At 40.7% G+C, this 17,794-nt stretch overlaps 1 protein-coding gene across 3 annotated transcripts in view; it reads left to right on the plus strand.

Annotated features, from left to right (window-relative positions):
• Positions 1 to 16,072, plus strand: part of gnb1l (guanine nucleotide binding protein (G protein), beta polypeptide 1-like) — a 30,560-nt gene extending 14,488 nt beyond the window's left edge. For all 3 annotated transcript variants that reach the window (XM_068054676.1, XM_068054675.1, XM_068054677.1), the window contains 5 exons: positions 7,525 to 7,650; positions 9,185 to 9,347; positions 10,978 to 11,076; positions 12,918 to 13,133; positions 14,979 to 16,072. In XM_068054676.1, the coding sequence (XP_067910777.1) occupies positions 7,525 to 7,650; positions 9,185 to 9,347; positions 10,978 to 11,076; positions 12,918 to 13,133; positions 14,979 to 15,245 (871 nt within the window). In that variant the 3' untranslated portion in view covers positions 15,246 to 16,072. The remainder of the gene's footprint in view (positions 1 to 7,524; positions 7,651 to 9,184; positions 9,348 to 10,977; positions 11,077 to 12,917; positions 13,134 to 14,978) is intronic.
• The last annotated feature ends 1,722 nt before the right edge of the window (positions 16,073 to 17,794 follow it).

Raw genomic sequence — 17,794 nt, forward strand, 5'->3', positions numbered from 1 at the left:
GGGATGTAGTTGCATTGGAGGCAGTTCAGAGGAGGTTCACTAGATTGATTCCAGAGATGAGGGGTTAGTCTTATGAAGAGAGATTGAGCAGTTTAGGCCTTTACTCTCTAGAGTTTAGAAGAATGAGAGAAGATCTAATTGAGGTATATAAGATGATTAAGGGGATTGACAGAGGATGTTTCCTCTGGTGGGGCAATCTAGAATGAGAGGTCATAGTTTTAGGATAAGGGATATCAGGTTTAAAACAGAGATGAAGAGAAATTACTTCTCTCAAAGGATCATGAGTCTGTGGAATTCACTACCCCAGAGTGCTGTGGATGCCGGGATATTGAGTAAATTTAAGGAGGAGATAGACCGATTTTTAATTAGTAATGGGTTGAAGGGTTATGGAGAACGGACAGGAAAGTGGAGTTGAGGCCGAGAGGAGATCAGACATGATCGTATTGAATGGCGGAGCATGCTCAAGGGGCTAAATTGCCTACTCCTGCTCCTAATTCTTATGAAAGGAATTTCAGCAGTCTAGTTCAGCAGTTGAAGTGTTACTCTTTTTTCCGGCAATAAACACAGCAGGTCAACAATTTGCTATTTTAAAAGAATGAATCTGGTTTGACTTTTTAGAATTTTAAGAGAATAATAAACTGATTTCCTTCGGTATAAATGGTCTGAGAACCCTCCTTTCTCCCTTCAGATTCTAACACACAGCTGTCTGTCTGTCAACTGTCTCTGCAAAGCCAGTTATCAAAATCAAAATGCAACATTGTATGTCCTGTTCTCCCTCTCTGTATGGTTGTATCCAGGCAACCAAGATGCACTTTCACTTGGTAACTTCTGAAGCTGGCTGTCTTAAAGAAGTACTGATCTTTTGCTGCCTTAAAGGCACACCACAATATTTCCCGAGGGGAAAAATAACAGGATCGTGACAAGGGCCACAGGCAGAGTTGGGCTCTCAATTGCTCAGTATCAAACATGCAGCATGCAGTGCTCCTCAGTTTTATCTAACTATTTGGTCCTGAGATAGTAGATCTAAAGGGGGAGGGTGAACAGCCAGTTGTCATTGTGCACATAGGCACTAATGATATAGGTAAAAAACGGGATGAGGTCCTACATGCAGAGTTTAGGGAGTTAGGAGCCAAGTTAAAAAGTAGGACCTCAAAGGTAGTAATCTCAGGATTACTACCAGTGCCACGTGATAGTCAGAGTAAAAATGAAAGAATAGTCAGGATGAATGCGTGGCTTGAGAGATGGTGCAGGAAGGAGGGGTTCAGATTTTTGGGACATTGGGACCGGTTCTGGGGGAGGTGGGACTATTACAAATTGGACGGTCTACACCTGGGCCGGACTGGAACCAATGTCCTTGGAGGTGCTTTTGCTAACGCTGTTGGGGAGGGTTTAAACTAATGTGGCAGGGGGATGGGAACCAATTGAGGTCAGTTGACAGTAAGGAGGTAGTAACAAAAGCCTGTAAGGAACTAGATAATGAAGTCAGTGTGACTAAGGGGAAGAGCAGGCAAGGAGCAGATGATGAATATAAAGGGACTGGTGGTCTGAGGTGCATTTGTTTTAATGCAAGAAGTGTAGTAGGTAAGGCAGATGAACTTAGGGCTTGGATTAGTACCTGGGAGTATGATGTTATTGCTATTACTGAGACTTGGTTGAGGGAAGGGCATGATTGGCAACTAAATATCCCAGGATATCGATGCTTCAGGCGGGATAGAGAGGGAGGTAAAAGGGGTGGAGGAGTTGCATTACTGGTCAAAGAGGATATCACAGCTGTGCTGAAGGAGGGCACTATGGAGGACTCGAGCAGTGAGGCAATATGGACAGAACTCAGAAATAGGAAGGGTGCGGTAACAATGTTGGGGCTGTACTACAGGCCTCCCAACAGCGAGCGTGAGATAGAGGTACAAATATGTAAACAGATTATGGAAAGATGTAGGAGCAACAGGGTGGTGGTGATAGGAGATTTTAATTTTCCCAACATTGACTGGGATTCGCTTAGTGTTAGAGGTCCAGATGGAGCAGAATTTGTAAGGAGCATCCAGGAGGGTTTTCTAGAGCAGTATGTAAATAGTCCAACTCGGGAAGGGGCCATACTGGACCTGGTGTTGGGGAATGAGCCCGGCCAGGTTGTTGAAGTTTCAGTAGGGGACTACTTTGGGAATAGTGATCACAATTCCGTAAGCTTTAAAATACTCATGGACAAAGACGAGAGTGGTCCAAAAGGGAGAGTGCTAAATTGGGGGAAGGCCAACTACACCAAAATTCGGCAGGAGCTGGGAAATGTAGATTGGGAGCAGCTGTTTGAAGGTAAATCCACATGTGATATGTGGGAGGCTTTTAAAGAGAGGTTGATTAGCGTGCAGGAGAGACATGTTCCTGTGAAAATGAGGGATAGAAATGGCAAGATTAGGGAACCATGGATGACAGGTGAAATTGTGAGACTAGCTAAGAGGAAAAAGGAAGCATACATAAGGTCTAGGCGGCTGATGAAAGACGAAGCTTTGAAAGAATATCGGGAATGTAGGACCAATCTGAAACGAGGAATTAAGAGGGCTAAAAGGGGTCATGAAATATCTTTAGCAAACAGGGTTAAGGAAAATCCCAAAGCCTTTTATTCATATATAAGGAGAAAGAGGATAACTAGAGAAAGGATTGGCCCACTAAAGGACAAAGGAGGAATGTTATGCTTGGACTCAGAGAAAATGGGTGAGATTCTAAACGAGTACTTTGCATCGGTATTCACCGAGGAGAGGGACATGACGGATGTTGAGGTTAGGAACAGATGTTTGATTACTCTAGGTCAAGTCGGCATAAGGAGGGAGGAAGTGTTGGGTATTCTAAAGGGCATTAAGGTGGACAAGTCCCCAGGTCCGGATGGGATCTATCCCAGGTTACTGAGGGAAGCGAGAGAGGAAATAGCTGGGGCCTTAACAGATATCTTTGCAGCATCCTTAAACACGGGTGAGGTCCCGGAGGACTGGAGAATTGCTAATGTTGTCCCCTTGTTTAAGAAGGGTAGCAGGGATAATCCAGGTAATTATAGACCGGTGAGCCTGACGTCAGTGGTAGGGAAGCTGCTGGAGAAGATCTATTCCCATTTGGAAGAAAATGGGCTCATCAGTGATAGGCAACATGGTTTTGTGCAGGGAAGGTCATGTCTTACCAACTTAATAGAATTCTTTGAGGAAGTGACAAAGTTGATTGATGAGGGAAGGGCTGTCGATGTCATATACATGGACTTCAGTAAGGCGTTTGATAAGGTTCCCCATGGCAGGCTGATGGAGAAAGTGAAGGCGCTTGGGGTCCAAGGTGTACTAGCTAGATGGATAAAGAACTGGCTGGGCAACAGGAGACAGAGAGTAGCAGTAGAAGGGAGTTTCTCAAAATGGAGACGTGTGGCCAGTGGTGTTCCACAGGGATCCGTGCTGGGACCACTGTTGTTTGTGATATACATTAATGATTTGGAGGAAAGTATAGGTGGACTGATTAGCAAATTTGCAGACGACACTAAGATTGGTGGAGTAGCAGATAGTGAAGGGGACTGTCAGAGAATACAGCAGAATATAGATAGATTGGAGAGTTGGGCAGAGAAATGGCAGATGGAGTTCAATCAGGGCAAATGCGAGGTAATGCATTTTGGAAGATCCAATTCAAGAGTGAACTATACAGTAAATGGAAAAGTCCTGGGGAAAATTGATGTCCAGAGAGATTTGGGTGTTCAGGTCCACTGTTCCCTGAAGGTGGCAACGCAGGTAAATAGAGTGGTCAAGAAGGCATACGGCATGCTTTCCTTCATCGGACGGGGCATTGAGTACAAGAGTTGGCAGGTCATGTTACAGTTGTATAGGACTTTGGTTCGGCCACATTTGGAATACTGCGTACAGTTCTGGGCGCCACATTATCAAAAGGATGTGGATGCTTTGGAGAGGGTGCAGAGGAGGTTCACCAGGATGTTGCCTGGTATGGAGGGCGCTAGCTATGAAGAGAGGTTGAGCAGATTAGGATTATTTTCATTAGAAAGACGGAGGTTGAGGGGGGACCTGATTGAGGTGTACAAAATCATGAGAGGTATAGACAGGGTGGATAGCAAGAGGCTTTTTCCCAGAGTGGGGGTTTCAATTACTAGAGGACACGAGTTCAAAGTGAAAGGGGAAAAGTTTAGGGGGGATATGCGTGGAAAGTTCTTTACGCAGAGGGTGGTGGGCACCTGGAACGCATTGCCAGCGGAGGTGGTAGATGCGGGCACGATGGAGTTTTTTAAGATGTATCTAGACAGATACATGAATGGGCAGGAAGAAAAGAGATACAGAACCTTAGAAAATAGGCGACATGTTTAGAGAGAGGATCTGGATCGGCGCAGGCTTGGAGGGCCGAAGGGCCTGTTCCTGTGCTGTAATTATCTTTGTTCTTTGTTTTTTTTTTATATGCTCCCAACCATATCTTTTGTCAGGACTGTCAGGGTTCTGTGCATCCAGCTTCTGCCTCTGTGCCTGTGCAAAAATACAAACAAATACTGGCAGTGCCACTCATTCTGTAAACATGGTAACATAGAAAGATTTCCTGCACATAAGGAGGCAGTTTGGCCCATCATGTCCGTGCTGAACTGAGCAGCATTTTCTGCATTCTGGTTACTTCAGCTCCAGTTGAAATGAGTACCGATGACTAGACTATTTACATATAGATTAGCAGGTGATAACTCCAGCAGAACCAATAATACTACAAAGCGACCTTAACCAATGAGCATCAGACCAGGAAAAAAAAAAGTTCTGAGAGCTCCAATTATCGCCAGAATCGCAGAACCACAAGTTTCAGTATTCTGAAATATTCAGTATTCAATATTCAGTTGTTATGCATACAGAAAAAACAGTGGAGAAATTTAGCTTTGCAGAAAAACCAGATGCATCACACATTGTCTTTCTCGTAGAACCTCCTAATTAAAATCAAATATAACTTGTAAAACATTTTTAATTTTAATGTTCACAAAATTGAGGTAAATACTTTCCACTGATACTTATTAGCTCTGTGATCCAAGGCGGTAAATGGAGTTAAAATACTAATCAGCCACAGTCTAGTTGAATAGCAGAACAGGCTGCAGGGACTGAATGGCCTACTGCTGTTCCTATGACTGATGTCTAAGAAATATATTGCTTTTACTTGGAGGAAGCCACATAGCATAATCAGGTGACTTTCAGAAAGGTACAGCATAATATAAATAATTATTGTTTCATCATGTCACCGTTCAAGATTCCTTGCCATCATTGAAATTGAGGCGAGCCTCCTTTATAAGGAGGTTCGGCTGATCTAGGAGTCAGCCCCATTGAAAAGACTGGGAAAAATCGATGCATGCAGCAATCACATTCCTCAAATGGAGTGAGTAGTATGTACTCTGTCTGAATCAATTATTATTCAAGAAATGGGAAATGGTGATGCCTTGCAATGAATAAGATTGCGCTTTCTTGAGATTTTTATTATGAACTAGTACTGGCCATAGCCTGCATTTTCTTTGCTTGAACTGTTAGGTTTAAAGAAGGCAAGTTGGAGTTGAAAACGGTTTTCATACTAGAATGTGACTGGAACTAATTTGAATGTCATTAATGAGTCTGAATACTATGCCCAAAATTATCATAGTAGAAAAATCCAAGTGGGTTATCTACCCAGCCTCCATCGTGAATATGCTGTCATGAACTTCGTACCAAATTACATGTTTCACTTCTGCCATGCACTATTACCAAATTGCTTTGAGGGTTGAGTTGATTGCAAATTACTACATAATTCAAGCTTATTGTAATTGTCCTTTTGTGTAAGTGCCCCAAAGAATGATTCTTTTTGATCTTTTTGCTCCAAAGCGATAACTAAAAATAATTGCTACAAAACTAACCAAATTATAATTGTTACTGTCTGGTATTGTGGCATGGCATCAAGTTTGATGTGGAACTTGGACTAATGGAGCTCTTCAACAAACAGTTGAGTTTGAGCCCTGCCAGATTTCTAGTTCTTCACACCATTATTTGCAAGGATGTATTTTGAAGCTAGAGAGCAGATTATTTGGAATTTTTCCAAATTACTTCTTATCTATTAGTAGGAAGGGAGGACTTAAGTAGTGTTCCAAAAAGAAAAATGACAATCTACAAGATGCTTTTTTTTCCCCCCTCCAAATATCTGTCTATTTTCAAGAGGACATTTTATTAGCTCATTTTTGTTTTTTTGTAGTCTCTACAGGGATATTCAGGGCTGTAGTAGCACATGATAAGAATGTCATTTTATTTGGGTTTGACTGTATGTTACCCTGTCTTCTCAGCTTTGTTTAAATTATTTGCTTAACATTCTATGTTTGCAGGTATTAGTTTAGAAAAAATGCTTTGCAAAGCATGCTTATTTCTTAAATGATGCTCAGTCTTCCAAGATTTAGGACCCACAAGTCACGTAAGGCTTATTGTCTTTGGTCTTCGGAATGCTTGTCCTGATATCTCCTTTTGTGGCTTGGTGTCAAAAATGTTTTTATTGATGATCTTGTTTGGCAGCTTGAGGTGTTTTGCTACAAAAAACACGCTACGTAGGTACAGGTTGTTTTTAATATTGATGTTACTTGAATCCGAACTGTGACTGACATTCAGACCAAGCTCTAGGACCAGTTTTGGAAGTTCCTGAATTGGGGAAGAGATTAGTGAAGCATTAATGGAACCAGTCCCACACTACAGAAGCTTAGCACTGTTGCCCAGTAATTGAGAATGCTGATAGTAGCTACAGAGCAAAGAAGCCCATATTTCAGATAGTCTTGTCCAGGGGCTGTTTGGGGAAAGGGGCCAGAGTAACCATGTGGTTAAAATGGGAGAAATGCCAAAATAAAATATTATACAAATATTAACACATATATTGTTTTGATACTCCAAAATAATCTTTCTTTCTAAACTGAAAAATATAGTTTCTAATTGTGTTTTTTTGGGTCGAGACCTTATTTTATTTAAAGCACTTTATTTGCTTCCAGTTTCTTGGATTTCTTTGTTATGCAAATCCTTGGCCATTCCACATGCAAGGCCTCTGCAAGTGCACCTGAGATGTGCAACAATGATCTAAATTGGCTTTTGACTCCTGGTTTCTGCCCTCTGTGGCACATGATAGACATAAGTTTGATGCTTTCTCCTCAGCACAGTTTGAAATCAGGAACTCAGCCTGTGGGAGATCGTGGGTGTGAGCTTGCACTGTACCACTCTGACTGCGTTTTGGAGCTCTAACACAGCACCGTAATTGTCCATTGCGTGTTGTTTTGTCGTGTTTGGGCTGTGTTTTGATCGTGCACCACAGTAGAACATAAATTGCTCACTGAAAATCTTATTTAACAGTGTATTCAGCCATTGCAGACAGGTTAGAGTCAACATTTTACTGTAAATCAACCAACAATCTCTGTCACTGAATATTACAGATGCCATGAGCTTTGTTTGTGGAATTGGATGTTTTGGCTTAAGCTTTTTTAATATGATGTACAATCTTATGTTGATCATACGACTTCAGTTTTTCTTCTAACAGCTCAGCAAATGGACTAATACACATTTGGAACTTAAAGACACACAGGGCAGATAAAGTGCTGGAAAGCCATGGCGGTCAGTCTATTTTATGGATGCAAACTTTGCAAGGGAGGGACTCCCTCATCAGGTTAGTATGCTCTGGAATCTGATCCTTCTCAGTGGAAAATGAATCTGCAAAAGCAAAGATCGCTATATGGTGGTTGAAATTTCAGAGAGCCACAAACTATGCATGTTTTAATGCAGAAGAAATTAGAACATGGTATGGCTCAGAACAACACACTAACCCAGAGGGTGTTGAGGTGGTCTGTCCCTCTGTTGCTGCTCCAACTGATTTCCACTAACTCAGCACAGGCTGGGATCAAATCTGAGACCTTGGCATCTATGGTTCAGTTTCTCATTGGTAAGCACGCTGAGTTATCAGATGAGCTTTTACAACACTGAATGGGAGGAAATGAATTAACTCATAAGAAAGATAAGTTTGCGCAATGCTCAGTGAAAACCGTTTAACATTTTATCACGTTGGCCTTTGCTCTGTTATAGAGATTCAGTGAAAATATCTAAATCTAAGCAAAAGTGTAGTTTTTATTACGTCATTTAGTTTGAGACACCTTCCCCAAATATCCATTATACACTGTCAAATAGACCAGGTAGGTCCTTGATTCACACTGAGTTAACTAATCTCCAGTATAGAATAAGCACTATAGTTCAACTTGATGTCTCTGGACTGAGGAGGGAAAATATTCAATGGTATTCCTGCTCCTGTTTGCTAAGGTGTGTGTGTATATGTATGCACGCACGTGTGTTATAGGCCTGCTCGGGTCTGCAAATGAGGCCCGACCTGAGCCCGACAGAACTGAGCCCGAGTCCATCAATTTTTATTCCTGCGCCCGACCTGACCCGACCATCAGTTAACTTACTTTCCGTTTTTCACTTTGTTCCTTACCTACACAAGCTTAAAATAACTGCAGCAAAGCCACCTTTAAAGTCCAAAAAGTAAATTAGCATTAAAGTCACTTACCTGAGGTGGTGATAGAGCATGTCCGATCCGATCTGACCCGACCCGAGTCCGACACCTGTCGGGTTCAGGTCGGGTAGCAGGCCTTTAGCGTGTGTGTGTATATACATACGTACACACGTGTGTGTGTGTGTTGAGGGATAGGATTGAGCTTGGTTGTTTTGAATGAGTAGCCTGATGATGCGCCCTGCAATGCTGCTCTATCTGCCTTGGGGCCTTTATTCTATTCTGCCTGGCTGTGGCATGTTGGCCATGCTCTAATTGACTGCTGTTCTCTCTGCTATTCTTCGTGCCCAGCAAAAAGCTTTTGGATCTATAGCTTTTGCCCTCCTTCTTTGGAGAAGTGCCCAACTTACACTTGACAATTGCCCATGACTGAAATCAGTAGCTTGCACAGCTTGAATCAGTGGTTCCGGAGAGGAGAGACAAAAACTTGTTCTGAACAATAGTATACTCTGTTTATGACTTGAATTTGTTTGAAAGAAAAAAACATTCTCAAATGTTTAAGCCATGGCTTAATTACTCACGAGTTAATATCATTTTAACCAAGGAAAGCTTTATTCTGATTGCAAATAATTGCTAATTTAATGAAGAAAATGTGACCACAATTTTGCTTTGTTTTGATGTGTTCCATATTTTTATGCAGCCAAGGTCGTGACTCGGCTATCTGTATGTGGGACCTATCAGAAGGGCGCACTGTAGCGACGGACTACATTCCTTTGGATAGCTATGGATTCTGTCGATGTTCCCTGATGGAAAAAGCTGTTGGCCATTACCTTTTAGCTTCACCGGGCTGCACTCTGTCTGAGGTAATCATATACTTTACCATATGGATCTGATGATCATAATACACAGATATGAGATGCCCTTGCTTAGGGCCTTTCAGGTAAGCTCTAATGAAAAGTCTGAATCGATGCTCAGTGCCTTCTGTTTACATTGTCTCGACCCCATTTACCAGCGTACATGTGGATCATTGCCAATTTTTTTTTATAAGCTCTTTTGTCATATTTCTTAACATCTTGTGAAAAGTGCATATATTAGATGTCAGTTACGCTGACTTGAAGAATTATTTTCAAAGCTAATGTCTCATCAAAGAATTCAGAGCTGCCTCTTTAGTCGACATAAAGAAAGAAAAAGAAATAACTTGCATTTCTACAGTGCCTTTCATGACTATAGGACATCCCAAAGCACTTTACAGCCTATAAAGTACTTTTGAAGTGCAATCACTGTTGTAATGTAGGAAATCCATGCAGGCCATTTCTGCACTGCAAAGTCCCACACACAGCAATGTGGTAATGACCAGATAATATGTTTACATGATGTTGGTTTTAAGGATAAATATTGGCCAGAGTGTTGGGCTAACTCCCCTGCTCTTCTATATAGTGCCATAGGCTCTTTTACATCTACCTGAGCGGGCAGACAGGGGCTCAGTTAATGTCTGTGCCAAAAGATGGCATCTCTGACAGTGCAGCACTCCCTCAGTACTGCAGTGGACTTTAAAAGCCAAGAGTTTGTGCTTGGAGTGGGACTTGAACCCACAGCCTTCAGAGTCAGAGGTGAGAGTGCTACCCACTGAGCCATGGCTGACACAATGAAGTGGTTTGTTATGTCACATATAGCCAAGACATGCTTGAAGTGAAAGTGTTTTCAGCATTTGAAAAGAAGAAATAAAATTAGAGACTGGTCATTAAAATGCTGAGCTTTGACAAAAGGTCTCGATGTGAAACAATCATAGAAAAAGTTAGTATTAACCATGGAGTAAAATTCATCATGATACATCTGGCAATGTAAGTATAAAGTTAAATCTTAATTTTTATGTCAAGTGAGTTTTGCAACAAGGTTAATCTGTTTTTTGTGCATATCTATTGTAACTGGGGAGAGCATTTACACTACAAGATTATACATGACAGCTTGAAGGGAGCAGTCAAATAGTGATTAATTACAATATACAGCGTAAAAACATAGTTTCTGCTAGGCTGTATTGCTGGGTTGCCAGATTGGCAGCTTTTTATTTTAGGTTGCTGCTTTTCCAGTTGTTATACTTCCAATAAGCTCTTATGATTTTCACCCTGTTATTAGACGTCATGTGTTATGTCTGCCATCTTTGACAGAGAACGTTTCTGGTTGCCATTTCTTTTTAAAATTGCCTCCAGATATCCCATTTGCAGCTTTTGGAACAGTGCACACGAGTAGCGTGTTTGTTTTCCGAATATAAACAATAAAGGTGTTGAACCAAGCACAATAATTTGGATGGAGACAAAATGTTTCTTGATTAGAAACAATGCAGTTTTGCTTTGCAATGAGATGATGTGGACCAACTTTGTGCTTTCATAATTATTGCCAAATTATTGCCCATGGCTTTCTATGTAGGATGCAACAAATGTAGGCCCGGCACAGTGCTGAATTAATCGCGCTTGTTTCTTTCCTTCTGCAATGTAGGTGAAGATTTTCGATCTACCTAACAAGACACCAGTCTGGATCCTAAAGCCGCCAGCAGATGCTAAACTGGGCATGCCTATGTGTCTGAAATTGTGGCAGGTAACACACACCTAATGTGTTGCGGAAACCTGAACACTGACTCATTTTGCCTTGAGCATGTGATTCATGTTTTGATCAGGTGCTCTTTTTGTTTTCTATTTAGCTTGTCTCCGATTCATCTAGAAAACTATAATTTTCCAGAGTGCTGATGCACTTAGTGTTGTCGACAGTTGAACAGCAGGCGCTGTTTATTTCATGCGTGTGTGTGTATATGTGTGTGGGGTGGGGTGGGGTGGGGGCTGGGTTGTTGACTGAAAAGTCTGGCATGTTGTCAGTGTCACGAGAAGGAAATGATAATATTGGCTTTAAACTATTTTGGGATTAACCAGGCACTCCTTCAAAAAGGTATTTAATTACAAAGCTACTGGTTATGTACCTTCTGTGATAATGTGAAATAAATTTCAATATTTCAATAAAGACTGGGAACATTTTGAGACAATCCTGGCCACTGTAGTTAACAAGCAGTTTGTGTGGAGGTATGCATGATTGGTATATATGAGTCTGACAACATTGGAAACCAGTAAATATTTATTTCTGAAATTACCCATCTTAACTGTCATAGCAAAAACTTACAAAAACATTACTGTCAACTAATATTCACAATAATTACAACTTGACTTGAAACATGGTGGCATTGTCAATGCCTGCATTGGCTTCCCTTTCAATGTGTCTTTCTGTTAACTCGTTGAAGTAGCTATCAGACCTGTAGAAGAAGGAAGGGGAGTTAGGACACATCTCATGTAGCTTTTTTCAAAGCAGTGTCCACTAGGGTTTGATGAAGTGTAGCTGACCATCTCTGATGTAGCCTTTGATGTTTTCCCATCCATCCCATGTGGTTTCCATGCCTTTTGGACAGATCTTAATGCTCCACACCTGTTGTGATGAATTCTCCTTTGCCCTGACGTGACCTTTGGTATCAATTATCTGTGGAAAAATGTGCACTTATCGAGCAACTTATTTTTGCTTATTTAGTATTTTTATTGGTATCCAAAATTTGGATGCACTTCGAAGCGGTGTGAGGGTGGGTGGGATGGGGGGGGGGTTGAGACTTACAAATTTTGCTGCTGCGAATTGTCTGTAGGAATTGATTTTACAAAAACTGTCTTGTATACCTTTAAACAACCTAAGCAATCTATATTGTACTGCAGTTTAACAAATAACTGCAAGACATAAATAATTTATGTTTTCTCAACATAATCTTGATTGTGACCTGTGCAGGGAAGCATTATAGAAGGAGGCAGTGGGGATGGACAGAGTTATTGGACAAAAGCAAAAAAAATTAATAACAAACAGCCCAGGAATGGCAGAGGTGAGGAAGAAACAAAATGCATCAGAAGAAATATAACAGATAGGAATGAGGAAATTAAAGAGTAGAAAGGAAATGGGTGAGGAACAGAAAGGAAGAGGAAAATAAAAATAATTTTCAGAACTGTTAGAGCATGTACCTTTGATTCCATATATGAAGAAATCAGTTAATCCACAGATACTGAACACATGCAACATAGTACTGCTGGTGCTGGAGGAACAAAACTTTTTCACACACTGAAGTTGGTGTTAACCAGAACATAGGAACAGGAGTAGGGCATTCAGCCCCTCGAGCCTTTTCCAACACATTGAAAGTTTTGTAGCGATTTGCTGGACGAGATTTTATTCTCCGCATAGACTTTTTCAGTGGCAACACTGGGAGAACTATATGTTTTTTAAGTATATGTTTTACTGCTATCAAAATGGGTTGCACTAGGTCTGAATCTTTGCTGTATGTTGGACTGCAGCAGAGATCTGAATTTGTCATGGCACATTACATGCTATGTTACTGTTCCTTTCTCTGTCATTCTGATTAGCCTCGTTCCTGTTCTCGGCCTTTGTTATTGGTTGGATACGAGGATGGGTCTGTGACCCTCTGGGACCTATCAGAAAAGAAAATGTTGAGCCGTCTCGCCTGCCACAACGAACCAATCATGTGTCTTGACTTTGACCCAGAGAAGGTCAAGGGTATCTCCGGCTCCTCGGAAAAAGTTCTCAGCTCTTGGGAACTTGACGAGCAACAGAATCTTAAGGTCAGCAATAATGACCTTTTTGTCATTTATTTAGTGTTACACCAACAGTCTGATATGGTGAAAAAATATTTAGTCATGAAGAGGAGTTGTTGCAGAGCCCAAGGTAATTAATCATGTACCAGTTACAACATATGTGCCAGGTTATGTTGTCTGGATTAACATTTGAGCAGGTACTGAAATGTTAGTGATTTTTGTGTTCTGTGTTTTAGAAAGTCAATACTGCTAAGTTGTTAGAAGAGTAAATGTTTATTTTGGGTTTGGCAAATTATCCTCATGTAAGCCCTTGTTCCACTTTGTGTGCTTTTTGGCATTAAAGACAAAATTTCATTGCAAACTATATCTGCTGATGGTTCAAAAGAAAGCTAAAGATGAGGAATGACTCTTGTTTTATGTACTATAGCTAGCATTTTGTATCTTGGCCTGTGTTCATCTGCCCATTCTCTTTGCCAGACTGACCTAACAAAACAAGCTGCAGAACACAAAACTAAAAAGACACTTCATATCTGCTGTATTATTCATTGTGATTGAAAACCATTGTTGTCCGCATGTTTACAGTTAAATATTATTAACTGTTTTTTTTTTTCATCTTCCATTTTCCAACTTATGACTGTGTGCAGTCATACAGTGCTTCATTTTTATTTCCCTGAGGTTAAATGTTCTGGCTAAATCGCTGTTGTCCATTCATTGTATTTCAGTGAACAATAGTTCCAAAATTGGAGCTGTAACTATAGTTGTATTGTAACTGAAATACACATATTTGTAACCAAATCCTGCAGAAATTATTTTATTTATTAAAGTAAGTTATACATATCTTAAGAACATAAGAAATAGGTACAGGAATGGCCATATGGCTCTTCGAGCATGTACTGCCATACAATACGATCATGGCTGATCATCTGCCTTAACTCCACTTTCCCACCTGCTCCCCATATCCCTTGATTCCCAGAGAGATCAAAAATCTATCTATCCCATCCTTGAATATATTTAATGATGGAGCATCCACAGCCCTCTGGGGTAGAGAATTCTAAAGATTCACAACTCTGAGTGAAGAAATTTCTCCTCACTCCTTATACTGAGGCAGTGCTCTGGTGTTCTGGATTTCCCAGCCAGGGGAAACAACCTCTCAGTGTCTACCCTGTCAGGCCCCTTCAGGATCCTGTATGTCTCAATGAGATCACCTCTTATTCTTCTAAACTGCAGAGTATATAGGCCCAATTTACTCAGTCTCTCATCATAGTCATCCCAGGAACCAATCTAGTGAAACTTTGCTGTACCACCTGCAAGTCAAGTATATCCTTTCTTAGATTATAGAAACCAAAACTGCACACAGTACTTCAGGTGTGGTCTCATCAAAGCCCTATATTAAGTTTTGGAAATTAAACTTTTCTTTGAAAATCTAGCATAAAAATAGTTTAGTGTCTGAAAGTTGGAACAAAGTGGAAATCACTGGGGAGAAAGTTTTTTTTTAGAGATACAGCACTGAAACAGGCCCTTCGGCCCACCGAGTCTGTGCCGACCATCAACCACCCATTTAGACTAATCCTACATTAATCCCATATTCCTACCACAACCCCTCAATTCCCCTACCACCTACCTATACTAGGGGAAAATTATAATGGCCAATTTACCTATCAACCTGCAAGTCTTTGGCTGTGGGAGGAAACCGGAGCACCTGGCGAAAACCCACACGGTCGCAGGGAGAACTTGCAAACTCCGCACAGGCAGTACCCAGAATCGAACCCAGGTCACTGGAGCTGTGAGGCTGCGGTGCTAACCACTGCGCCATTGTGCAAAATATTGAATATTTTACAAATAATTTAATTATTTCCAACTTAATTTTGTTAGTTGCAGAAAACTGTGGCGCTAGTAAATGCTGGGATAGCTGACACCTGCATTCGTCACGACAAGAAGATACTAGCCACAGCCGGTTGGGATCATCGGGTCCGTGTCTTTGGCTGGAAGAAGCTGAAAGCCCTGGCAGTTCTACCATACCACACAGCCAGCGTCCACTGCGTGACATTCTCAGATCATGTTGTTTTAAGTGAAAGATTTATGGCTGCAGGATCTAAAGACCAGCGCATAAGCTTATGGTCTCTCTACAACGAGCCATGAAAGAGTTAATTTTATACAGAAGCATCATCCATATTCCGACTAAGCTGCAGACTGTGAGAGCAGTATTGTTTGGTGATGGATGATGCAAGTCAGCCTTGTGTACATTTTGTACTTTAATTCTATTATGATTGTAATTTTGTTATTTTCTTTATGGGCTGTTTCTTATTGAATTGATACTTAAAGAAAAAAAACTTCTATTTATATATCAGTTCTCATATCCACATGACATCCCCAAACAGTTTACAGCCAATGAATTACTTTTGAACTGTAATCACTGTTGCTTTGTAGGCAAGTGTGACAGCTAATTTTCACACAGCAAAGTCCCACAAATAGTAATGAGATAAGCAACCAGTTAATTCATTTTTAAAATAGTTTTGATGGGGTAAATGAGGAGGATGTTGGCTAGAACATCATGAGAACTCCCATCATGACTTCAAAGAGTGCCATGGGATCTCTTTTTAAAAAAAAAAATAAAATTAAAATCAGAAATAATCACATGAAATCCTGTAGCACATTGCAAAGATAAGCCTTGCAACGCCACAACTCTTAAATTCTACAACAACTTGTTGGCGTGAGGTAAATTAAAAAAATTAATTTAACTCTAATACCTCATGAGATTTCCTTGTGTTTAACAATGCTTCCTGTGTAATGGAGACAGAAGTAGTGTTGATTTTTCACATAAACCCCATAATTAATCTAAATGTCTTATTTTTTTAAAAACCTTTAAAACAAACATTTGCAATGCTTCTTCATGTAACTTTTTGCACTCTTCATCTTGCTGAAAATAGAGACATTTTGTCGAAGCTTTTCACCTTGCACTCATCAGGACAATTCACAAGAATACCAATGTAAGGGAAACAACAGATTTATACTGTATGTGAAAAGAGTGCTGATTGGTTGGCAAGTGGACTCTGGTAGATGCGATGCCATGGAGAATGCACCAGTTTATCATGACTGATTGATAACTGCCAAGCTCTGTTTGAAATTTAAACCAGGCAGCTTGACTCTGATTGGTCAAGGCATTGCCCTGAGGAATGAAAGGAATGAACCAGCAAATGGCTGTCACTTATTTTGTTTAGCTGAAACAGGCACAATGTGTGTACATGTTTTTTCTGTCTGCGAAGAACAAGGCCCTGTGTATTAATATATGTAGCTTCCAGTACGTGCAAATGCGCCACACTACGAGCCCGACTGACTATCTTAAATTGGTTGTCAAGGTAATTTTTGTGATCGGCAGAACGTCTTTTTGGTAAATGAAAACGAGTAATGTGATATATGAATTTCAATGTCAGTGTGATGCTAGGTATATAGGCCATACATCCCAAAGACTGGCGGATCGTATCAAACAACACGTCCCTTCTGCTGTTCGCAATGGGCAAGGTACAGGCCGTACCCAACCAGCCCGTGTTTGCAAAACTCAAAACACAGTGTCCAACCTTAGATGTGATTCCGTGATTGGACAACGTTTGCTAAATAATCCTCAGTGTGCTAAGCATTACGCTGGCAACCAATTTAAGATTGTCAGTCGGGCTCGCAGTGTGGCGCATTTGCGTGTGCTGGAAGCTACATATATTAATACGCAGGGCCCTGTTCTTTGCAAAAACATGTACATACATTGTGCCTGTTTCAGCTAAGCAAAATAAGTGACAGCCATTTGCTGGTTCATTCCTCAGGGCAATGCCTTGACCAATCAGAGTCAAGCTGCCTGGTTTAAATTTCAAACAAAGCTTGGCAGTTAACTGTCAGTCACCATAAACTGGTGCATTCTCCATGACAACGCCTCTACCAATTTAAAAGTCCACTTGCCAACCAATCAGCACTGTCTTCTCATACAGTATAAATTTGTTGTTTCCCTGACATTGGTATTCTTGCAAATGGTCCTGATGAGTACAAGATGAAAAACTTCGACACAATATCTCTATTTTCAGCAGTACTCAAGTTCTGTGCTACCGAATGACTACTGTTCATTTTGTTCAGCAAGCAAATAACTAAACAATGAGGTGACATTAGCCAAGCAGATTCTGTTGGACTGTCTCCCTAATGTTGTCGTGACTGAGGTTGGTCTCTTCAGAAACTGATCATGGCCCATCATTTTAGTTTAGTCTTTTAGCAATATATGGCAAAATATGGTCTAAACTCTGCTTTCAATCTGAAGTTCTTATTCATTTCCTATTATTTCTTGGGTCAACCATTAACAACTTAAGATAATATATGAACGTTTGTAAACTATTTATTTCTCTATTTGACTTTTGAATTAGCTCCCACCCTTTTATTATTTTAACTGATCTGGCAGAAGCTGCTTCCGGACCAGACTTTTCCTGTACAATACAGATTTTGTTTTTGCTTGAACTTTTCCTGTAATTCTCTGATTTCTTGCTTGTGTTCCAATACATTTCCCGGTATGCACAAACGAGGGTAAAACTCACCTAGAGAAGTATAGAAACAACAAAATGGTATTTTGATCCAAGGCTCTATTTGAAATATTAGAATAGTCAAAGACAAGGAAAGTCCCCCAAAGCTCAACCCTCCAGAATCCCAACTCTCTCAGC

Source organism: Heterodontus francisci, chromosome 23 (genome assembly GCF_036365525.1).
Source record: "Heterodontus francisci isolate sHetFra1 chromosome 23, sHetFra1.hap1, whole genome shotgun sequence".
Taxonomy (NCBI): domain Eukaryota; kingdom Metazoa; phylum Chordata; class Chondrichthyes; order Heterodontiformes; family Heterodontidae; genus Heterodontus; species Heterodontus francisci.